Source organism: Oryctolagus cuniculus, chromosome 7 (genome assembly GCF_964237555.1).
Source record: "Oryctolagus cuniculus chromosome 7, mOryCun1.1, whole genome shotgun sequence".
NCBI classification, from domain to species: Eukaryota; Metazoa; Chordata; class Mammalia; order Lagomorpha; family Leporidae; genus Oryctolagus; species Oryctolagus cuniculus.
Window position 1 is genome coordinate 129,013,426 of NC_091438.1, and position 24,168 is coordinate 129,037,593.

The 24,168-nt window shown below is 54.2% G+C and overlaps 1 protein-coding gene and 1 long non-coding RNA gene across 8 annotated transcripts in view; both read left to right on the plus strand.

Annotated features, from left to right (window-relative positions):
* The first annotated feature begins 10,669 nt into the window (after nt 1-10,669).
* Nucleotides 10,670-13,701, plus strand: LOC138850663 (uncharacterized). The gene is made up of 2 exons (XR_011390743.1): nt 10,670-10,807; nt 13,457-13,701. It is a non-coding gene; the product is annotated as an uncharacterized lncRNA (long non-coding RNA).
* Nucleotides 13,702-18,607: 4,906 nt separating this feature from the next.
* The window catches only part of SLC6A9 (solute carrier family 6 member 9), a 33,572-nt gene continuing 28,011 nt past the window's right edge, over nt 18,608-24,168 (plus strand). For 2 of the 7 annotated variants that reach the window (XM_017346367.3, XM_017346366.3), the window contains exon 1: nt 18,608-18,732. Coding sequence is in view for 2 of the 7 variants with exons in the window: in XM_051856550.2 (XP_051712510.1) it covers nt 20,951-21,017 (67 nt within the window). In the remaining 5 variants the exon portion in view is untranslated. Of the gene's footprint in view, nt 18,733-20,584; nt 20,820-20,869; nt 21,018-24,168 lie in introns of those variants that run through there. The other 5 variants (XM_070078608.1, XM_051856552.2, XM_051856550.2 and 2 more) reach the window with 3 other exon arrangements.

The following is a 24,168-nucleotide window of genomic DNA, read 5'->3' on the forward strand; positions in this document are numbered from 1 at the left end:
ACTGAAACCGTACCCAGAGGTGGACATCTGGCACAGATAATGAGACCCAGAGGAAGCTCCTGGCTTCAGATCGGCGCAGCTCCGGCCATTGCAGCCATTTGGGGAGTGAACCAGCGGATGGAAGACCTCTCTCTCTCTCTCTCTCTCTCTGCTTCTCTGTAACTCTGTCTTTCAAATAAATTAATTTAAAAAAAAAAAAAAAAGCAAGTGGAGTTGTCTGTGACAGTGGGTGTTGGCAGCAGTGAGCTAGTAAGCCATTAACAACTGGCTCTCCGTGAGAGAAGGAAACCTGGATCCATAGAAGTTACTGATTTCTATAATGCAAATATTCTCATCGCGGCTGAACTCAGACATGGTAGGAGTGTAAAGTGGGACAATCACTTTACGAAGCCATTTGATGCTATCTACTGAAGTCAAACATGTGTGCATATGCCAGGAGGCCGTCATTCCAGGCCTAGGTAAATGCACCGTAAGATTATTTGTTAGAGTAAAAAGCTGAGCAGCTGGGACAGGCAGATTGTCTCCCCGTGCACCGCCATGGAAATGAATGTGCTGCCACTGCACAGAACGGCATGGGAAGGTGTCCTAAAGAAGAATACAGCACGATTCTAACCACGTGAAGAACACCAACAGGTGCAAAGTCAGGCTGGTGGCCACCCTGGGGAGGGCGGAGAGGGCGGTGGCTGGGAGGTGGCACAGGGACACAGTCTTATGGGGAGGATGTTGTGATGGACTGCAGGTTTTAGCCCCCGACCGGCAAATTCATTAGTTGAGGCCCCAGTGCCCAGTGCGATTGTACCAGGTGGGGGGAGCATCGGGAGGTGATTACATTTCAGCAAGGTCGTGAGAGTGTGGCCCTCACACTGCAAGCAGAGACCGGGAAGTTGCTGGCGTGTTCTTCCTGCCACTTGAAGACACAGAAGGAAGGCAGCCGTCTGCAAGCCAGGAAGAGAGCCCCCATCAGAGCCAAGCCCGCTGGCCCCTGGGTCCTGGGGCGTGAGGAAGAAGTGCCTGTTGTGCAGGCCCCCCGTCTCTGGTTTTCTGTTACAGTAGCCCCAGCTGACTCAGACGGCTCTGCTTATACAGGTGAGTTCCAGCTGTGGTGGTGCACTCAGCTATGCGCTTAGGACTGATGCACCTTTCTGTGTGAATAATTTACATCAGTAGGAAGTTTATTTAACTAATGTATTCACATATTCTTCTCTCTCTCTCATACACACACACACACACACACACACAACCTCACCTATTCTCAGAATAAATAGACTTCTGAACATCTCTGAGTTGTAGATAAATCTTACCAGGCTCAAAAATTAAGCAAACTCTACATCAGCTGGCCAAACACACAAACAATTTCACCAAGAGAAATCGAGGTCAACAAGGAAGCAATTCGTTCTCGCAGGAGAGACATACAAGCAAAAAGAATCTTTCCTAAATCCTCCAATACTGATGGCCAGCCACCCACCTCTAAACCCAACCTCATCACAGCTTCTGGCCTGAGACACAAAGAGTACAGTGACTTCCCAACGGGAGCAGAAGCAGAGCCCACAGTGATGGGACACACACACCTGCCATCGGGAAGAATACGCTGGCTACACTGTGATCTCCCTCACCATTGACCCTTTATTTGCCCACTCCAACTGGGTGTCCTTTGAGCTCACGGCGGCACAACGTCCCTGGAGCCTCTGTTCTGAGTGAGTCAGGGACTCGGTGGAAACCGGGGATTCTCAGCGCAGTGAAGATCCAGGATCACCGCAGGCAGGCGCGTGTCCAGTTCCCTTGGGAGAGTCACTGGCTGTGTCTCCTCTGCTCATTCAAGTCACCTTCCTTTGAGAGGGGGGAAGTTCCTATCTCCACAGCCTTTCATTTTCTCACACTTTTAAATATCTCTGGGTGATGGCCATCAGCCACTCTCACATCTTGCCTCTATCTCCATTTCCCTGATTCCTGCATGGTGAAGTTAGGAGGAGCCACACAGCCCCCTCACACACAGGTGCACACATGCACACACGCACACACACGTTGCTCTCTTATGGGTCTGCTTCCAAAACACTCTGGATGCCAGCCCCGCGGTAAATCATCTGCCCTGGGATGGATCCAGCCTATTTTTTTTTTGAAGCAATCTTATTTATTCTCTGTTATTAAGCCTTGTTTTTGACTGGACTCAGATCTAGAAGTAGACCTCTCAGAGAAGGCATCCCATGTCTCTCGGCGATCTCTTCCTGGCATTTTTCTTTGGCCTCCTTCATTCTCTTGGCCAAGAGTTTAGCATATTCTGCAGCCTACTCCTTGTTCTTCATTCACTGTTTCTCAGAGCCGTGCCCCAGCATTGGTGTAGAAGACACAGGGAGTAATGAGACGCTGCATCGTGGGTGCTTTGGTCCTAGGGTTCTTACCTTCTTTGTTCAAGGGCTTTCATACAACATATTGGCGTACATCATCTTCTTTAGAGAGATTGAGAAGTTTGTGAATTCTGCTGGCTGTTTTAGGACCCAGGCGATGAGGCACCGTGGTATCAGTCAGTCCAGGGATGTCTTTCTCTCCTTTTTTTTACAATAACCAAGTTGAGAACACTCAAATTGGCATTGACAATGCAGCCCCAAAGTGATTTGTACTTTCTCCAGTTCTCCTTGGTCTGTAACAGGAATGCCCCTTACTCAGCAGTAGGCAGACCTGGCCGTGAGTCAAGACACCTTGCTTCATGGGAAAGCCTTGTTTATCATTCCCACCACTGATCCGGACCACATAACCCTTCCTCACCCAGAGTGTCGGCAGCAACTTCTGTGGCCATACACTTCTCATAAAAAGCACGACATTTATACGCTCATTGTCCACTTCGATGAGTTTCTGGTCACCAGTGGCTGGGAAGGAGGTATTCAGCTTCATTTTGAAGCAGCTGATCGCCTGGGAGGCGCCAGGGACAAGAGCAGATTCAGCCCACTTTGGTCTGCCACATTCCAAACTGACACTATATAAATTCCCAAGGTGTCCATGAGAGGGCACTATAACCCCACCTCACACCAATCCCTTCTGCAGAGACCTCCGAATTCCCGATGCGGGGCGGGAGGGTCTTCCCAGCTGACCTACCAGCCTGTTTCTGTCTGATTGAGGTGGCGCGAACAAGGAAGGAAGGAAGGAAGTAGCACCCTGTTCTCCCACCCCTGATCGCCAAGCAGGATGCTCTCACGATCCAGGCATTCTTTCCCTCAGAATGGATGTGACGGACGGCAGCTGTGTTCTTAGTGAGGTTGATGTGACTGAGCTGGATCCCTGGCAGCACTCCAGGGAAAGCCAAAGGGTTGAGTGAGGTCTTGGGTCATCATTCCAACCCTCCGCATTGGGTGGCAGCCTTATGCCAGCCCCAGCTCATGCCCAGGCTGGGTGCTATCCAGACCAAGTTCTGGTGGCCACCATCTCTTTCCTTCCTCCCTCCCCACCTCCCTCCACCCCAGTTCCCCACCCAAGGTTGTCACACCAGAAATCACGACTCGTGGGGTGAGTGCGGTGGTGCAGCGGGTTAACCTGCCACTTGGACACTTGAATCCCATATTGCAGTGCCAGCTGGAGTCCCGGCTACACCATTTCCAGTCCATCTCCCTGATAACACACCTGGGAAGCAGCAGATGATGGCTTAGCATTCGAATCCCTGCCACCCACACCCACTTGGGCAACCAGGATAAAGTTTCTGGCTGGCTCCTGGCTTCAGATCTGGCCTTGCACTGGCTGTTGTGGCCATTTAGGGAGTGAATCAATGATGGAAGATTTTATACAAACACACACACACACACACACACACATCTCTCTCCCTCTCTTTCTCTGTCTTGGCTGTCATTCAAATAAATAAATAACTTTTAAAGTCACAGCTCATTAACCCACTTGAAGAAATAGGTGGCTTAATGCTATTAAGTACAACTGCTTTATCTTAGAAAAACAAAAAACCAGGGCTGGCATTGTGGCATAACAAGTAAAACCACCATCTGCAATGCTGGCATCCAGCACGGGCTCCAGCTCATGTCTCGGCTGCTCCGCTTCCCATCCAGTTCCCTGCTAATGGCCAGGGAAAAGCAGCAGCAGGTGGCTCAAGTGCTTGGACCCCTGCTACCTATATGGGAAACCTGGAAGAAATTCCTGACCCCTGGCTTGGTTCTGCCTGACCCAACCCTGGCCATTGTGGCCATCTGGGGAGTGAACCAGCAGATGGAAGATCTCTCTCTGTCTCTCCTTCTCTCTGTAACTCTTTCAAATAAATATATAACTTGATGGTGGGGGCAGTGGTGCTGCGAGTCTCGTGGAAATGGTGCTGTAACTGGCAGTCAGGCGGCTGCACGGTACAGAACGCTCGGGGGCCTTAGCTGAGGGGGCAGCAGCGAAGACCCCACCCCCACAACTCCTGCAGGAGGAAGCCTCGCTCCCTCCTCCTTTCACTCGCACCAGGGCTGCTCAGCTGAATGAAGAACACATTGCTGAATGCAAGGAAGCTTTCTCCCTACTTGACAGAGATGGCGACAGCACCATCATAACGAAGGAACCTGGAGCTGTCACAAGGTCGCTGGGTCAGGACGCCGGCATGAGCAGAATTGCAGGAGATGACCGACGAAGTGGACGCTGAGGGTAATGGCGCCATCGACTTCCCAGAACTTTTGACTGTGAGGAAAAGGAAAAGGAAAGACACAGAGAGTGGAGAGGAGATCTGCGAAGCATTCCGAGCCGTTGGCAAGGATGGAAACGGTGATATCAGTACGGCAGAACCGCCTCACGTCATGACAAACCTGGGGAAAGCTCACAGACGCAGAAGTGGATGAAGCCATCAGAGAAGCTGATATCACCGGAGACGGACCAGTCAGCTATGAAGAATCCGTACAGATGCTGACCTGCTTTCCACTTACCTCTTGCAAAAAAAAAAAAAAAAAAAAAATTTCATTTATTCATTCTGTTTCTATATAGCAAAGCTGAATGTCGAAAGTACCTCTGTACACACACACACATACACACACACACACGATCTGCTTGTGTTGGTTGGTGGTCCTGGCCCTGAAGATCAAGTTCCATGCCCAGTGACATGCCCACGTATGTTGGCTCAGTGTCTGCGTTGTGCACAAGAGTGCAGCAGGTCAGGCTGTCACCATTCATGCAGATTTTTAGTAGGAAACCTTTCCCAAGGGAGCATTTGTGGACTCTTTTTTTTTTTTTTTTTTTTTTTTGACAGGCAGAGTGGACAGTGAGAGAGAGAAACAGAGAGAAAGGTCTTCCTTTTGCTGTTGGTTCACCCTCCAATGGCCCCCGCGGCCAGCGTGCTGCAGCCGGCGCATCACGCTGATCCAAAGCCAGGAGCCAGGTGCTTCTCCTGGTCTCTCCTGGCCCTTGTGGACTCTTTTTAAAACCTTCTGGGGGGCTGGCGCCGTGGCTCACCTGGCTAATCCTCTGCCTGCAGCGCCGGCACCCTGGGTTCTAGTCCCAGTTGGGGCACCGGATTCTGTCCCAGTTGCTCCTCTTCCAGTCCAGCTCTCTGCTGTGGCCCAGGAGTGCAGTAGAGGATGGCCCAAGTGCTTGGGCCCTGCACCCGCCTGGGAGACCAGGAGGAAGCACCTGGCTCCTGGCTTCGGATTGGTGCAGCACGCTGGCCATAACGGCCACTTGGGGGGTGAGCCAACGGAAAAGGAAGACCTTTCTCTCTGTCTCTCTCTCTCTCACTGTCTAACTCTGCCTGTCAAAAAAATAAATTTTCAGGAGGACGGTGCTGTGGTGTAGTGGGTAAAGCCATCACCTGCAGTACCCGCATCCCAAATGGGCACCCATTGCAGACCCAGCTGCTATGGCCTGGGAAAGCAGTGGAAGATGGCCCAAGTGCTTGGGCCCCTGAAGCCATGTGGGAGACCCAGAAGAAGCTTCTGGCTTATAGCTTCAGATCGGCACAGCTCCGGCTGTTGCTGCCATCTAGGGAATGAACCAGCAGATGGAAAAGCGCTCTCTCTCTTGCTCTCTCTCTCTCTCTCTCTCTGCCTTTCAAATAAATAAATCAATCTTTAAAAAAGGAAGAAGTGGGTGGACACAGGCACTCCACCCAGGCGAGCTGGGAGAGGAGCCTGAAGCCCAGTCCCCACTCTGCCACTGACTTTATATTATAAACAAAACGAAACCTTCTACACCATGGCCTGGCGCCGGCAGAGTAGGCTGTGGCTGTGACTCCAGCACAACCAAGAAACTACAACTTACGTCCACTCCAAGTTGTAAATGCTGGTCCAATAAAGAGACCATTAGTTTAAAAATAAATAAATATTTTTTTAAAAAGGGCAATTCTTTATAATGAAAACATTTCTATGACTGAGCCTTGCTAACTAATGCAATGCTACTTCTTACTGTATGTCTTAAAACCAAAACTGTTGTGATATGGAAACATAAACACATTCCAAAAGGTGGCTGCAGCCTCATGCAGAGTGTGCATATTTTTTAATTCTATAGCATTTTTATTTTATTTTATTTTTTAAAAGATTTACTTATTTATTTTAAAGCAAGATTTACACACAGAGAGAAGGAGAGGCAGAGAGAAAGAGAGGTCTTCCATCCTCTGGTTCACTCCCCAATTGGCCGCAATGGCTGGAGCTTCACAGATCCGAAGCCAGGAGCTTCTTTCGGGTCTCCCACGTGGGTGCAGGGGCCCAAGGACTTGAGCCATCTTCTACTGCTTTCCTAGGCCATAGCAGAGAGCTGGATCAGAAGTGGAGCAGCCGGGACACGAACCAGCACCCATATGGGATGCGGGCACTGCAGGCAGCAGCTTTTCCTGCTGCACCACAGCACCAGCCCTGAGTGTGCATGTTTCTAAGCCAGAGGGCCTCAGATCAAATCGTGGGTTCCTTGCTTCTCAGCTGTCTGCACCTGGGCAAGTTGTTTAACCTCTGCACAGCAGTTCCCTCAGCTGCTAACATGAGGAAAGTACGTACAGATTGAGCGTCCCTTCTCTGAAGTGGCTGGGGACAGAGATGTCTCAGATTGGGGATTTTTTTCAAATTTTGGAACATTTGCATGTACATAATAAGGTCTCTTAGTGTATACACTAAATTCATTTACATTTTATATACTGAGAGCAATTTTATACAACATTTTTAGTGTGCCTGCATTTTGTCCGTGACCTGTCACATGGGGTAAAGTGTGGAATTTTCAGCTTGTGGCATCACATCAGTGCTCAAAAAGGTTTGGTATTTGGAGCGTTTCAGATTTCTCATTTTCAGATTCGGATTGCTTAACGTGTGTATATGTCATAGGATTGTTGTGCAGATTGAACACACACACACACACACACACACACGGAGTTAAAACGTCAGGTGCTCAGAACTGACCAGGTACTAAGTACCCAGAAAGTACTGGCTATCGTTAGAGTGCTTTCACAAATCTTCTGGAAAATTCCCCAAACAGAGAGTGGCACTGACTCCGACTTTCTTATATTCTGAGGCAAGACCATCCTAAATAGAATATTAAGAAATCTTCTGGCCGGCGCCATGGCTCACTAGGCTAATCCTCTGCCTGCGGCGCCGGCACCCCGGGTTCTAGTCCCGGTTAGGGAGCCAGATTCTGTCCCGGTTGCCCCTCTTCCTCTGCTGTGGCCCAGGAATGCAGTGGAGGATGGCCCAGGTGCTTGGGCCCTGAACCCCATGGGAGACCAGGAGGAAGCACTTGGCTCCTGGCTTTGGATCGGCGCAGCGCACCAGCCGTAGCAGCCATTTGGGGGGTGAACCAATGGAAGGAAGGAAGGAAGGAAGGAAGGAAGGAAGGAAGGAAGGAAGGAAGGAAGGAAGGAAGGAAGGAAGGAAGGAATCTTCCACAACCACCAAGATCGGGAGGCAATGAACGGTGTGGGGAGTGTCCCAAAGGCACAAACCCGGCCACGTTGCTGACGGGAGGTTCTTTGCAGCTCAGTGATGAGAGATTCTGCATTGTGGATGTTGGGGACTAGAGAACACTGGATTGTGACTGTGGGGGCACACATCATTTAAGGTCCACACTGGGGTATGTGCGAAAGGACTTGAGGGGCATAGAGCAGTGGGTAAGGCCAAGTCTAGGTGCAACCACGCTGATGTGCCGGTGGCATTGGGCAGTGATGTGCTGGTGACAGAGGAATTGTGGTCTCTCCAAGGAAATAAAAGAAAGTCTGGCTCATGTTGTTAACCGTCCCATCACGGCAATGTCAAGTCCCACCATGATGTCACCATGAGCCACTTTGGAAGCGTCAGCGTCTGGAATTGGCTTTGGACACTCGGACGTCTCCTGGCTTAGCAGATGAAAAGCCAAGTGTAGGAGACTGGCCAGAGGGGAGAAGGAAGATCAGGAGACCGTGTGAAAGAGAGCTGTGGGAAGGAGGGAGGTCAGCAGATCAGCTCACAGAGCCGTCCTGTGACGTGGGGACACCAGGACCCCACAGCCCCTTGGGCTCAGCCGCCGTCTAGCTGCCCCCTCCCTCCCATCTCAGCACCTTGGGAAACCCCACCAATCCCATCACCCAGGCCCAGCCAGAGCAGTTCCTTGGGCCTAAAGCAGAGAGACGCTCTGACATAAGGCAATGGGAGAGACCTATCTGAAGTACTGTAGAAGCTGAAATGGGAAAGGGGGACTGAGATCTGTCCTTGTTGGTCCTACTATAAGTCAATAGACAGCACCCTGTGAGCTGGGCATGGGTACACACACTGTGCAAGTACAGGCAGAGTGAGCCAGTAACCTTGAACAGGTGCCACACGGCCACCCCGGTGAGATGAGGAACTCTGCCTGTGGATGCGTGGGCGAGAGTGGGGATTTTGCCTCATTTAAGCTGAGTGATTCTTTGTCTTTTGTTTTTGCTACACTCACACATATGTTCATTTCCAAGGCACTGGCTTACTTAGTAAGTTTTTATGTATTTGTTTATTTATTTACTTATTTGAAAGACAGAGCAACAGAAAGAGACAGACACAGAGACAGAGACAGAGAGATCTTCCATCTGCTAGCTTGCTCCCCAAGTGGCTGCAATACTAGGGCTGGGCCAGGCTGAAGCCAGGAGTCAAGAACTCAATTTGAGTCTCCCACGTGGGTGGCAGGGACACAAGTATTTGAGGCATCACCTGCTGCCTCCCAGAGTGGGCATTAGTAGGAAGCTGGATCAGAATGGGAGCAGGGACTGGAGTGTGGGAATGCTAATACGGGACACAGGACAGGAGTCCCGGGCAGTCTTAACTGCTGTGCCAAACACCCGCTTCAGCGTAATTCTTGGCGTGGTTTGTTTTTAAAAGATTTGTTTATTTATTTGAAAGGCAGAGTTACAGAGAGGCAAAGGCAGAAAGAGAGAATCTTCCATCCACCGGTTCACTCCCCAAATGGCCACAATGGCCGAGGCTGCACCAACCCAAAGCCAGGAGCTTTTTTCAGGTCTCCCACATGGGTGCAGGGTTCCAAACACTTGGACCATCCTCCGCTGCTTTCCCATGTGTATTAGCAAGGAGCTGGATCAGAAGTGCAGCATCCAGAACTCAAACCGGTGCCCATATGGGATGCCTGCACTGCAGGTGGCGGCTTTACCACTATACCACAGCTCTGGCTCCCCTTTGTGCTTTATTTTTTTTAAGATATATTATTTACTTATTTATTTAAAAGGCAAAGTGACAATAAAGAAACACAGAAAAAGAAAGATACCTTGCTCTTCCATCTACTGATTCACTCCCCAGATAACCACAATAGCCAGGTCTGGACGGGGCTGAAACTAGGAGGCAGGAACTCCATCAGGGTCTACCACATGGATGGCAGGGTTCCAAGTAATTGGACCATTTTCCACTCTTTTTCCAGGCACATAAGCAGGAATCTGGATCAGAAGCCCAGCTACTGGGATTCCCAAAGGGATGCAGGCATCGTAATGTCAGCCTAACCTGCTACGCCATAACGCGGGCCCCCAGGGTAACGCATGGTTGTGGAGGACTGTCCATTGCATCTAGGATGTGAGGAGCATCCCTGGCCTGACCCACTGATGCGAGTAGCATACCCTCTCCCGGCTCCTACCAGCCAAACTGTCCCCAGAACAGCCAGGTGTCCCAAAACAGGGCTGGAGGGCTCCCAGCTGCCCCCAGTGAGAACCACTGCTGCCTCCCACATTCTTTCTGAATTGTTGTCACTGAGCCACCCAGACAATCCTGGATTAGCAGCTCAGGATCCCCCAAGCTGCGTGTCCAGTACAAAAACCCAATGTCCCCCAAGCCCTGGGTCACCTACAGCACACTGCCACCCAGACCCTGCGCTGTCAGCCCCATCCTGTCACTGAGCTTTGTGGGACTCATTACCCAGTGGTGTCCATGCCTCTGTCACCAACAACAGTGGCACAGAGCTGTTCACAAAGACAAAAGGCTTGTAGTCCACATGGAGACGGGGGACAGAAGGAAACACAGGTGCATACACTCAGAGGCCGGGAGAGGCAGAGCCTCTGGGAGACAGAGAGGTCCGACTGCCCCAAGGCCGCAGCTGGTTATGCTAAATGGGTCACCGGTGACCCACCAAGGCCCCTAAGCCCTGCCTGGTGCCTTCGCGCCCCCTCCCCTGCCTCTGGATTAGACCTGGGGGTAGGCAAGCTCGAGACCGAGGGTAAGGAGCTTAGAGCCAACGTGACGGCTAATCACCCGCACAAGGCCTGGCGGGGTCACCAAGCCCTGAGCAGCCTCCTCCCCGTCCCTCTCCATGGGTGCTCGGTTGACGAGCCCGCATGCCCTGTCCAGCAGCAGCCACACAGCCTGGATGGGGAAGAGTCCAGAACCTCTCAGAACCCCCTGTCACTCCACCACTGGGGCCCTGGGACGAGGTGAGAAACGCCGGCCAACATCCAGGGTGTTGGTGCGGGCCCCGGGCTGTGGACAGATTTGGGTCTCTCGCTGCACTGTCTCAGGACGCATCTGGCTGAGCTGGAAGAAATGGTGGGGAGTGGGGGGGGTCCCCTCCACTTCTGGACACTCCAATCTCCAGGGCCCTCGAGGGTTACCAGGATGAGAGAATCAGGCCATGATGTGGGCCAGCAGAAACTTTAAAGGAGACCCAGCCCGCCCCCCAGCTGGCCTGGCACGGTTGCCATGGGGATGCCCCAGTTGCTCCAGAGGCGGCTGCTGTCCTTGATGTGGGGATGGCGGAGGCGGTCGGTCCTTGCTGAGGCGGGTCAGGGTGAGAGGTCAGCAGTGTCTGGGAACATTCCCGACTGGCCAGGGGCTGCTGCTCCCAGCTCAGGCCCCATCTCCACCACTCCCGCCTCTGCAGCTCCCAGAGGGGGGAGGGGGAGGTGAACCTGCTCCTGGTCTGGTAGCACAGGTTGTGGGCGTGGCTTGAAGAGCTCAAGCCTGTGACCTTAAGGTTGGGCTCAGGGTTCCTTTGAGGAGCGTGGGATGTGAGAGCTCCGAACCAGAGTTCTGGAAAAAAAAAATCTGGCAAAACATTAGTGTGATGGCTCAGATGGGGGACAGACACGCCCTAAATGTGGGGCCTTGGGGTAAAGATCCCAAGGATTCGGGACCTGAGTTGATGTTTCCCTTTCATGGTAATCTGTTACTAGGAGCAACTGGCATAGTGCTAAACTTCTGATGAACAGCATTTTTTAATATACGAATTTAAAGAGATTTAAGGTCACCTTTAATTTTTATTTCTAGATTAAGGAAGATTTATAGGTTTCCCTAAACTCTCAAAGGTTGGGCTTTCTTATTTATAAAATGGGAACAATAGCTCTTAGAGTCACTTCAAGGATTAAACAAGAAAATGAATGTAATGTTCTTAATGCAGAAAGTGCTCCATAAAATAACACAGCTTAGAAAAAAAAAAAAGTGTGCTGAGAAACTGGAGAGACAAAATGAAGCAAGATCACCAGGAACTGCACGGAGCCCTGGCCGGCTGGAGCCGGCATCTCCTGTCCTGGAGGCTGTAGCTGTGCAGGGATCAGTTTTCCTTCCTCCTCCAGAAAGAAGCCACAGTGCTGAGTGGGGAGAGGGTGACAATATGCACATCCCACAGCGAGAGACCGTGGCCAGCCGCCCCGGGAACCCGCTCACTCTGTAGCTTGTGCCCGGTCTGATGCAAGCAGCACCATCACGTTCATTTGCCTCTGTCTGTGAATAGTTGCAAAGGTCTAGGGCAAAACAACAACAACAACAACAAGAAAAACAAGTTTTTCTTAAGTAAAACTCTAATTCGATGATTCTCAAGCTTTTTGGCCTCAGGATCCCTCTACAATTTCTTTCCCCTTAAGATTTATTATTTATTTATTTGAAAGGCAGAATGACAGGGAGAAATGGAGAGATTTTCCAACTGCTGGCTCACTCTCCAAGTGGCCACAGAAGCCTGGCCTGGGCCAGCTCAAAGTTAGGAGCCAGAAACTGAGCCTGGGTCTCCCACATTGGTGGCAGGAGCACAGGTGTTTGGGCCATCTCCTGCTGCTTTCCCAGGCGCATTAGCAGGGAACTGAATTGTAAGTGAACCAGTCAGGACTTGAACCAGGCTCATGGGATGTCGGTGTTGTGGGTGGTGGCTTTACCCGCTGCGCCACAATGACGACCCCTCTTTATGCTTTTAGAAGTGGCTAAGGGAACTGGTGCTGTGGTGTAGTGGGTAAAGCCGCTGCCTGCAGTGCCAGCATCCCATATGGGTGCTGGTTCAAGTCCAGGCTGCTCTGCTTCTGATCCAGCTCTCTGCTATGGCCTGGGAAAGCAGTAGAAGATGGCTCAAGTCCTTGGTTCCCTGCACCCACGTGGGAGACCTCGAGGAAGCTCCTGGCTCCTGGCTTCGGATCGGTGCAGTTCTGGCCATTGCGGCCAATTGGAGAACGAACCAGTGAACGGAAGATCTCTCTCTCTCTCTCTCTGCCTCTCCTTCTCTCTGTGTGTAACTCTGACTTTCAAATAAATAAATAAATCTTTAAAAAAAATAAGAAGTGGCTAAGGACCCAGAATTCTGTAGAAATAGGTTTTATCTGTTGATATTCAATAGTTAAAAATATTAATTCAAAATAATAATAAATTCATTATATATTAACTGAAAAGACAAATGCCTATAAAAAACAGCTACATATTTTGCAAGACAAAAATTTTGGTAGAACAATGGCATTGTTTTACACTTTTGCAAATCTCATTGATGTCTTGCTCAATAGCAGACAGCTGGATTCTCACCTCTGCCTCTGCACTCATTCAGAAAATATTTTTTGAAATATGTGAAGGCAACTAACCTCAAAGTGCATGTGGTTGGAAAGGGAAAGCGTTTTAATTGTCTTTCCAGTTGATTGTGGCTGTTCTTCTATATTACACCAAAAGTCGAGGGATTGTTTCTTCCAGGTTGGTTGTGGTGTGGGCCTTCCCCACTCTGTTACCTTAAAACCCATTGGGGGGCCAGCACTGTCTGCAGATTAGTCCTCCGCCTGCAGTGCCGGCATCCCATACGGGCGCTGGTTCTAGTCCCAGCTGCTCCTCTTCTGATCCAGCTCTCTGCTAAGGCCTGGAAAGCAGTAGAAGATGGCCCAAGCACTTGGGCTCCTGCACCCACATGGGAGACCTAGAAGAAGTTCCAGGATCCTGGCTTTGGATCGGCCCAGCTCTGGCTGTTGCAGCCATTTGGGGAGCGGATGGAAGAACCAGCAGATGGATGACCTCTCTCTCTATCTCTTCCTCTCACTGTCTATAACTCTACCTCTCAAATAAATAAATAAATAAAATCTTTTTAAAAAAATCCATTGGTTTGGCCTGTACTTTTGATTGACATTTTACCCACAAATTATTTTGTAACATCATGTATTGGTCATTTGGAAAATATTGGTTCACTGAGTTTTGCAGATCTTCCAAATATTAAGACTTTTCATTACAAAACATCAAAAAACACCAAACAGGGACGTTCATTCATGTCACCACCAATCTCATCAGAACTGGGATGCTTTCCAACTCCAAGGAGCAAATAAAAGTTTTCCAAATTCAAATTTTCTCTTAGAAGTCCCACTTTGGTCATTGTCAATGAACACAAAAATTCTTTCCTTGAACTGACGGGCTCACTTCAATCACTCTTTAAAAAAAAAAAAAAAAGATTTATTTATTTATTTATTTGAAAGGCTGAGTTACAGAGAGATAGGGAGATACAGAAATCTTCCATCTGCTGGTTCACTCCCCAAATGGCTACAAGTCATGGAGCTGGGCCCATCCGAAACCAGAAGCTTCTTCTGGGTCTCTTACATGGGTGCAGGGGCCCACGCACCTAGGCCATCCTCTGCTGCTCTCCCAGGCCATTAGCAGGGAGCTGGATCAGAGGAGGATTAGCAGGACCCAAACCGGCACCCATATGGGATGCTGGCTCCGCAGGCAGCAGCTTTACTCACTATGCCACAGTGCCAGCCCCACTTCATTCTCTCTTTTTTAGAAAAGATTTATTTGAAAGGAAGAGTTATCGAGAGAGAGAGAGAGAGAGAGAGAGAGAGAGAGAGAGAGAGAATCTTTCATCTGATGGTTCACTCCCCAATTGGCTGCAACGGCCAGAGTTGCGCTGATCCGAAGCCAGGAGCCAGGAGCTTCTTCTGGGTCTCCCACATGGGTGCAGGGGCCCAAGGACTTGAGCCATCTTCTACTGCTTTCCCAGGCCATAGCAGAGAGCTGGATCGGAAGTGGAGCAGCCAGGACTCCCATATGGGATGCTGGCACCGCAGGCGGCGGCTTTACTCTCTATGACACAGTGCCAGCCCCTTCATTCGCTCTTTAGAAAACCTATGTCCAACACCCAATCCTCACTTGTTCTTTTAAGTAAAACTGCTGTTCAGTGAACTCAGTTCATGACCCAGTGATCAAAGTGCTTTCATTTCCCATTTTGTCCCACAAAGGATTAATAAGGTATCGAGGCGCTGGGCCTTGATTCCTACTGGGACGCAGCAGCTTTACCCATTGTTGCTCTTGCAAATATCAATCAAGTGAAATCGGCAAATAATAACTGTGGATCCTCTGTAAGAGTCTGAGAGATTCCCAGGGATCCGTGAATGATATCTTGAATGCTGATGTTCCAATGAAAGAATGAGAATGGTCATATTTACTTTTACTTTTTAAATGACATTTTTAGATATCACTCAAAGGCATGTAAAATGCTTTCACAAAGATCCCATGGAAAAAAACGAAGACCAGCTCCATCTGTGCTACTATTTGCTTTACTTCCTCAAAAAATAAAAGAGGGGCGGGGGAGTGAGAACCCATGGGAGCGAATCAGGCATGTGAAGTCATCCATCACGCGCGTGTCATGGTGAGCAGACGCAGTCCTGGGACCAAAAAGGCAAGAGGCGCTGGGAACTCAGGGCCCTCCATCACCTTCCCCCACAATCCCACTAGCTACACACCCTCCCACAACACAGTCATACACACACACAGCCATGGCTAATCTCACACAACAGTACACACACACAGTGCAATCACACAGCCACACCAAGTCCCAACAGCCAACCTTGTTGTGCCCTAAACCATATTCACAGGCCGGAAGCTCAACAGCCATACACCCAACCATAGTGACACTCAAAGTCTCAGTGAGGTTCCCATTTAAAACACCTGCTGGGGCCAGTGGCCCTGCACACACACACATCCGTAAGCTTTTCGAAACAGGCCTATCTGGGTTCAGGTTCGAGTTCTACCCTTTGTTAGTTCTGTAACCTTCAGCAAATTATTTAACCTGCCTGAGCCTGAGCTCCAGGAGATGGAGATAATTTGCACCTTCTAAATTTGATGTGAGGATGGTATAAAATAACCAGACAGTGACTGCACCTCGTCTGGCCCCTGTGCCCTGGGAGACCCAGCTGTAACTGCCGTGTATGGCTTTTGTCACCAGAGGGCACCAGGGCTCCAAGGCGTCTGTGGGGGCTGCGGGAAGAAAAAATGCCAGAAGTCCAGGATTCCTGGGGAGCTTGGGGGTGAGCATGGGCTGGGTAGGTGTGGAGATCTGAATGGACTGGACAACCTGGGGGAACCCTGGTGAGGCCCCAGGCCTCCCTGGTTTGCTACTGGGTATGGTGGGCATCTCCGGGGGAAGATTTTGCTCTGGGAAGGAAGCTGAGCACATATTCTACTAGTCAGGCTCTCTTCTGCACTTGTCTCACATGGTATTAACTGCTCCAGTTCCTACCACTACTGCGGCTGGCAGGCAACCCTAATGGTATTTCTGGGGAACAACCCTGAGGAAACTCAGGTCCAAGCTCACACGGGTCTTAGAGGATCTGGGACACACGGCAGAGGCAGGGCAGCTGGCCTCAGAATCCTACTCTAACCACTAGCCCACACTGCTCTCACAGTGACTCCGCCTCCCCTTCCGGGGGTCCTGCCAGGACTCCCTGACCCCAGCTGTCTCCCCTGGAGCTCTGCCAACCCCAGCTGGCCCTTTCCCAGTTTCCACCCTGCTCCCCACCTGCTCCCTAGGCCAGCCCCTGGTAAGAGGCTTATCAGACATGTGGGGGGGACAGATAAGGCGGGGCCCCAGCAGGGCTTATCCAGCTCTGCCATCCCCAGCTGCTGGGAGCTGGGGGGTGGGATGGGGGTGGGGAAACTGCCAGCAGATGGAGTCCCACCCACTCAGGCAACAACACCCTAAACCCCCAGCCCAAGGCCTGTGTCACTCCTCCTGACGTCATAGCTCTATGATGTCATCATTTGTAGTCTTGCTCAGACAAGACTACTGGGGAAGTGGAGTCAGAGAGGAATGCATTCCAGGCTTCAGGTCACCAGGCTGGGAGGACCTGGTGGAGGGCTGGAGGGAGGTCACAGGATCCTCCCTAGGGTAGGCAGTTATTTCTGGTGTTGGCTGCCTGCTTCCAGCCACCCCTCTTCCTGTCTTCCCATTCCATGGAGGCTCTGGGCCCGGCAGGGGCAGGGGAGAACTCTCCAGGGCAGCTGCGGCAGCTCCGGGATCAGCCTCCATCTCTGGAACTGGCCCTCTCCTCCCCGCAGGGGGCTTGAGCCTCATCCTCTGGGGGTCAGAGGGGAAGAGGAGCAGAGAGGGAGAGCATGGCCAGACAAGTGGACATGACCAAACCTGCTCCATCGGCCACACGCATCTGCTTGCTGACGAGAGCTAGTCTCTCTCCCAGCCACGCCCAGGGCCACATGCGGGCTACAGGCAGCCCCACACGGAGCCACACAGACGCACCAACACAGGCTCTTCACCACACCATACCACAGTGAGAGCAGGAACTCTTCATTCCCTTGGCTCTATTCCTAGAGAGTGGCACAACTCCCAGCACAGAGCAGATGCCTGCAAATATTTGGTGAGTGAATACCTGGACATTCAATTACGCCGGCTCAGTGGTGGTGGTGGGGGCTCCAGGCCCAGGACGGGTACATCAGGGAAGCCCCACTGTCCCTGTTGGCACCACTCCTGCCCAGCTTCGGCCAGGGCACTTCTCCAGGTGGTGCCCATCCCCAAAGGGACCTTGATCCTGGGAGGCCACCACACTGTCTCCCAGAGGATTGGGACACTGGTGCTCTGAAAGTTGGATATTATGAGCATCACGTGGTGCAGATGCTGGGTAACCTGAGCAGAAGGCCCTCTGGGTGTTGAGTGTGGGCTCTGGGTACTGAGAACTCCGGGTTCAGGACCCTCTCCAGGGCTGGGAACTGTGGCACCTTGGACATTGAGAATTCTGGATTTGGGGAGTCCTAAAGTATTTTGGAGCCAAGGCATGCAAGGCTCTGGAGTTTGGGATGCTCTCCTGGACAGAGCCCAAGTCAGTGCTTCTTCTCCGTATGCCTGGTTTTACCTGAGCGGCCAAGGTGTGTCCTGATTACCTCTGCTCTGAGCCTCAGGGGGTGGCTCATGCAGCCAGGAGAGCAGTTAGGAGACAGAGAAAGCCCAGCAGGGTGCCTGGGAGACACCTGGAGCCCCAGACACAGCTCTTGGGTCTGGAACCTGTCTAACCCATTCCACTGCATTGGGACAGGGAAGGGAAGGTGCCAGGCACTGACCACTGGGCCTCAAGTTCCCGAGATGAAGACAGAGCTGGGCACAGGCAGGCCACTCCCAACAACGCTCCAGGCTACAGAGGCGGGGACTCCAGGGGAGGTGGTGACCGCAAGTCAGGCAGGCTCCAACTCCAAGCCAAGTGCACCCTCCCCCAACTCCCTGGCAGCCCTCCGTCCAGGTGGCCCGAGCTGCCAGCTCCCACAGTGCCCTCCGGAAAGAGTCCAGGTGTGGCACTGCGTCTATTTCCACCAGACACACACCTAAGCTCACCCTGGCCCCCAGCAGAGAAGCCTTGATCCTGGTGGCTGATGACGACAAATGAGGAACCCAGCCAGGACGGGGGATCTGACGCTGGGCGCGGCCCTCCCAGGAAACTGTAACTGGAGGCTCCTGAGACACGCCTTAGCCCATGGTGGGTGGGGCCCAGCCGGCCCCACCGGCCGCCTGCCTTGTTGCCCTGCCCCAGGGAAGCAAGCAGGCAGGGATGGCGGATGCCATCAACCCTCCTAGCCCAGTCCTCTGTGCTTAAGCCCCTGCTCCCCAGTAGTGGCCTGAGCTGGCGTGGGCCAGTTGCCCGGGGCCAAAAGCTCACAGCCAGGGACGAGGCCATCCCTGCTCTGACCTGGGCTAGGCCCAAACCTGCCTCTCTTGGGACCTCATTCAGATTGGAAAAAACCAGCCGCTCTGGTTCCTTCTCGGCGTGGAGACAGCTTTCAAACAGAACCTTTCTCACAAGGGTCTCCTCGGGACTCCGCTCAAGTGGCTGCTGGGAGCTCTGTCTGGATCAAGGTGGGTAAAGTACACACATCCATAAACCTGTCACCACGTCCGCAAATATGCTTTCTGCTCTGTCATTGTTGGTCTAGCAAAACCCGCAGAGTCCATGTCTGCAACTTCCCCAAACACCCCCAAGGACCATTTTCTCTTCCCCCAACCCCATAGGCTAAATTGCCAGGCTGCCTCCCCACCCCAGGGAAATCCCAAACTCCTCTCTTCGTGGCAGAGCCTTAGTGAGCTGAGCCATGCTGTCAGCATCCTGCACCTGCCTCCCTTCATAAAGTTTCCGTGGGCAGGTGGGAAGCCCCACCTTGCTCTGAACGCCGAACATCTTCAGAACGCTCCCAGCGCCACCTCACTCCTAGGTCACTGCTTTGAGGCGGAGGGGAGGAAGAGGATTTTCCCTCCCACTCCCATTCTTCCATGTCCTCCCTCTAGGGTGGCAGCCCTCTGTGACGAGCGACGTGGGAGGTGGGGGAGGACAACCCAGAAGCAGTTTTTGGAGGAAGTTAGGTCCTGGCAGGAGGACAAGGAGGGCTTGGATCCCATCTACCCAGTCCCAGGAGCTGGACACACACAACTACACAGGCCACAGCGAGGTCCAGGTGTGCCTACCCAGAGCCAGGGACACAGGCACAGCAGACTGCCTGCACAGAGGCATGGGTGTGCACCTGCAGCAGGTTCACAATCACAAACACACTATCTCTGGGAGAAAAGTGAAAATGAAAACAAGTGATTTCCCAGAACTGATGGTGTCTCCAGTGTGACCAGGCTGTCAGTTCTGGGAGCAATCTTGGCATGTACCTGACCTTGGGGTTGTCCGGGACAGAACCGTGTGGGGCCCGAGGGAACTCACATGGCAGGAGGCATCTGGGCTTGATGCCTGTTATCTCACCTAGCACCTCTGATTGTAAATTAATAAAGTGGAATCTCACTTGTCAACTGGTCTCGTGCAAGCTTGGCACGTAGTCACCAGCTTCTCCGTCCCCAGAGAAGAGGTAAGAGCAGTTACCCGGCCATGCACTGGGGAGGATTCAGGGTGCAGAGTGAAGATGGTTGGTCCAGACGGTGCCCTGCTGTCAGTGCCAACTGGCCCCATCCTCTGGAGGCTGGTGGCCTTCACAGGTAAGCAGAGATGGGAGCCCCATCCAAACGCCCAGCACCGCAGGGAGCAGCAGTGTGCATCATGGACACAGCCAGGCGTTTCCTTAGTGCATCCTCTCGGTTTGGCAGGGGAGGAAACCGAGGCACAGCAAAGCTTCTTCAGTTAACCAGTATTTTACTGCAAGAACCCAGGTCTGTGTGCCAACCATGAAAGGAAGAAGGAGCCGGGACGAGTTTGGAGGCTCCCCCCTCCCCAACACCACCACCACAGCAGGGCTGACCAAGGCAGTGGTCCAAGGAGGGTTCCAGGAGAGAGCCCTCTGGCCAGCTCTCCAGTTTCAGGGGTAGGACCCAGGCCTTACCCAGCTGTGCCCAGTGTCTAGCGGCGCTGCTCCAAAGGGAATGGAATTTGCTTTGACTTCTCTCTAGGGGGAACGCAGGCGCAGAAGGCCAGGGGCCTGGCGAGCTAACTGCAGCCCCAGCCCCAGCCCCCCGAAGTGCCCCAGGCCTCTGGCTCCATTCCAGCCTAGCCCGAATGGGACATCTGCTTCCTCCAAGGGCCCCAGCTGCAGGGCAGCGAGGCAGGGGCGGAGAAGGGGGGTCCTTCGCGGAGCCCCGCTCCCGAGGGTTCGCTGGATCAATCATCTGAAAGCTGGAGCGACTTGTAATTTTATTCCCTGGGAGGAGGAGCCTGGGTGGCGGGGGCGGGGTGGGGGCGCGGGGCGGGAGGCCGGGGGAGCCGTTCAGGGAGGGGGAGGGACTTGGCTAGGTCTCCCAAGCCTTCTCCACACTCCAAACTTTCACCAAACTCCTGGCCCCCGCCTCCTCGAAACCAAAACACAACAAGCTCCGGAGGAGCCGCGAGCAGCGCGGAGGGGCGGGCGGACCCACGGTGGCACCGGGCCTCGGGAGGCTGATGCAACTTTCCCTTTAAGAAAGCCACCTGGGCGCACCGCGGCGCGGACCGCCACGCCTGGGCCGGGGGCTGCAGCATGGTAAGGGGCCGGGGGCCGGGGAGCTGCGGTCCGCACCTCCGAGGGTCCAGCCGTCGGGGTGAGCGTGCGGCCGCCTCGGCGGGGCTGAGCCCCGGGGAAGCGCGCGCGCGCGTGTGAGCGATCGCGCATGCATGCGGGCATCTGCGGGAGCCGCGTGGGCGCACGCACCGCGATGCCTGTCTCGCCGCAAAGGTCGGGGTAGGTGCGCGCGTCTGGGTGTCACCGCTGTCACCAAGGGACTGAAGCCAGGAGGGAATGGGGGTTGGGGAGGCACTCCCGGGTGCGGGGCGCTGCGTGCCGACGCCGGCTCGGTCGGCCGCGGGGGCGTGGGTGTGTGGGCAGCACCGGAGCCTGAGCTTGTCACGGTCCGTCCGGAGCGCCAGGGGTCCGCGCGCGGGGGCCTGCGGGGCCGGGCACCGAGGGTGCGCTTTGCGCCCAGCGCACTAGCACTCGCTCCATCGCCTCACACGGCTGGCCGGCCTGGCTGCTTCGGCCCCTCTTGGCCACTATCCTCCCCGTTCTTCTGGTGCCGGGTCCGGGTCCGAGTCCGGGGCCGGGGCCCGCGGGCCCCAGGAAGCCGTGCGGGAGGGTCCCGCACCCTTGGGCCCTCTTTGTCCGCGGCGCTGGTGGCCTCAGCTTTGGGAAGGGACTGCGGGCTGGGAGTTCCTTGGGGGCTGCTCCCTTAGGGAGGATCCGCTCCCTCCGCATCGCAACCCTCGTTCCGGGCGCGCCGGGGGCTAGCCCGGGAGGCCACAGGTGAGGGCAGGGGCCTGGCAGCCCCAGGGCGCCGGCAGGGCGCCCACCCTCGGCTGGCGCCCCGCACCCCGCACCCACGGCCGGGCGCGGAGGGCGGAGGGGCTGAGCCGGGGCCGGGCGGGAGGGGGCTTGCCCGGGGGGCCGGGAGGGGCGGGCGCCGGCCCGGGGGCGGGGACCCGGCGCCCCGGTACTTTTCCACGGCAGGGGCCGGGGCGGGGCCACCGCTTGCACGCCAGCTGAGAGGCCCCCACGTGGTGGCTGATGTAACGCCCGCCCCCCGCGGCCTGCACCTCGATTAAGGCGGACGCGCCCCGCTTCAAGGAACTGAAGTGCTCCGGGCGGTGCCGCAGCCCCGAGAGCGACCGCGCCCCTGCCGGTCCGCCCGGGGCCTCTTCGCGCGCGGCCGGCCGCTACTTAAAGGAGCCGCACCCCCTTTCGGGCCTGCACCCCGCAGGCCACGCCCCCTCGCGGATCGCTCTTAAAGGAGCCGCGTCCCCGGGCTCTCTGACAGCTCCCCTCACAAAGCCTGGTCTATTTTTCAGTTAAAACAAGCCCGAGGCTACGGCCGCTAGGATATAAAGGCTAGGGGTGGGGCTGGGGGACAAGGAGTGGGGAAGGAGAGGTTAGACAGCCCCAAAGTGAATGGCATCCGCAGGTTGGAGAATAGTGGGTGAGGGGCGATAGTGAGCTCGCCAGAAGGTTTCCAAGGACTGCAGAGGAAGGAGACTGCGGCTGGCCTGGGGGTCACAGAGGACTCACACCTCTGCCCTAGGAGATCCTCCAGCTAGTGGGGGAGCCAGACGTGGACACAGCGAGCCCGGCAACCTGCGGGTGGCCAGCGTGTGGGACTGGGTGGGGGCACCGCAGGAAGGCTGAGAGGCTCTTGGAGGCCCGAGGAAGGCTTCCTGAAGATGATGTCCTTGGGACAGATACAGGTGGAGCTGGGGCGGGGGCCCTCTACTGCCTGAGCCGGGCCTGGAGGCAGGAGCGTCCAGGGCTTGGCACCTGACACTCCTGTCTGGGGCTAAGGGAAGGCACCAGACAGCGAGGCAGAACCGCGGGCCCTTTCAACCACTACCCTCGGGTGGCTCACAAGCAGCACCAACCCAGTGCATCCTCTGCCGTCTCCACACCTGCCGTGTCACCAGCATTCTTGTCCCTGGGACTGGCACCAGCTCGCTGGCACCAACAGAAACCTGGGACTGGCACCAGCTCACTGGCACTAACTGGCACCACTGGAAACCAGAGACCCCTCCTCATCCTGCAGGGCCCCCAAGGGCCACCACAATGCCATCTCTCAAGTCAGTGCACCCCTTCCTCAGCCCATGTCCACCTTCCTGGCCTGGCCAGGTCCTAACTGAATTCTGCCCTTGCACTCGCCTCCCTCCAGTCCCTTCCCCATGCTGCGTCCTGGGTGATGCTGTCAGCATCCAAGGGGATCCCTGCTTCGAAGCCTTCAGGGGGCCAAAGCCCAGACCCAGAAGCCCCGGCCCTACTTATCTGGCACCATCTCTGGCCACTCTCTCCCCGGCTGCTGCGAGATACCCAGGCTCAGTCTTTCCCCAAAGTGTGAATCTCTCTTCCTCTTCCCTTCCTCATCATTGCCACTTTGCCTAGTTTCCTCTTCGGGCACTTGAGATGCCGCTTCCTCAGAGCAGCCCTCCTGGACTCTGGGCCCTGCTGTGGAGTCTGGGAAATGGATCTTAATCCTACGCACCCTTTATCTCAGTCTGGAATTATTCAACATGAGTCACCAGCGTCATTCATTTCCCCTAACCTATGACCTGCAGAAGAGTGGACTTCTTTGGGTTCCTGGTGTCTAGTACAGGTCTGGCCCAGAGCACACCTGCAATAAATATTCATGGAATACGTGAGTCTAGCCGTGGCCAGCCTTAAGTGCTCGCTGAGCAGTTTGGGCCCTGTCCTGTGGGCTGTGGAGGAGTAGTGGAGGGCCCCAGGGCTTTAGGGCTTTGGGAGGATTACGGGGTTGGAGGGGCGGCGAGTGTGAAGGGTTCGTGATAGAGACAAAAATTTGGTAGAAACTCAAACTTGGGAGGGAATGGTGATTAGTCCCATCTTCCAGACTGGCAAAACTGAGGCTCCAAGAGGTTAAGTAAGTTGCTCAGAATCCCATACCTAAGGAATGGCAGAGCCAGATGTGCAGCCCAGGCCTGCTGGATTCCAGAACGCAAGCTTGTCACCTGCTGGACTGGCCTTGTGACCCACTGCTTGTCAGGGTGACCTGGGCCCGTGGGTCTCCAACACCTGGAGGAAGGCCCGGCGTATCGTGGGCACTCACCTGGCACTTTCTGAGTGGAAGCGGGAGCCACGTAAAAGAGATGGCAGAAGCAGGAGAACCAGCAAAGCTACACCCAGTTCGCTCTCTGGAAGCAGCCACTAAGCTGTCTTTCCCCCAGCAATGCCAAAGCTACCAGATGGCAGTCAGTGCTCAGGCCCTGGCAGGAGCTGGCTGTCATGACCACCCGGGAGTGGAGGGGTCCCCTCGGAGTCAGTGACATCAGGCCCAACGCACCAAGTGCAAACCCTGGCTCAGGCACTTACGGGCAAGGCGTTGGGCCCCACGGAGGCATCT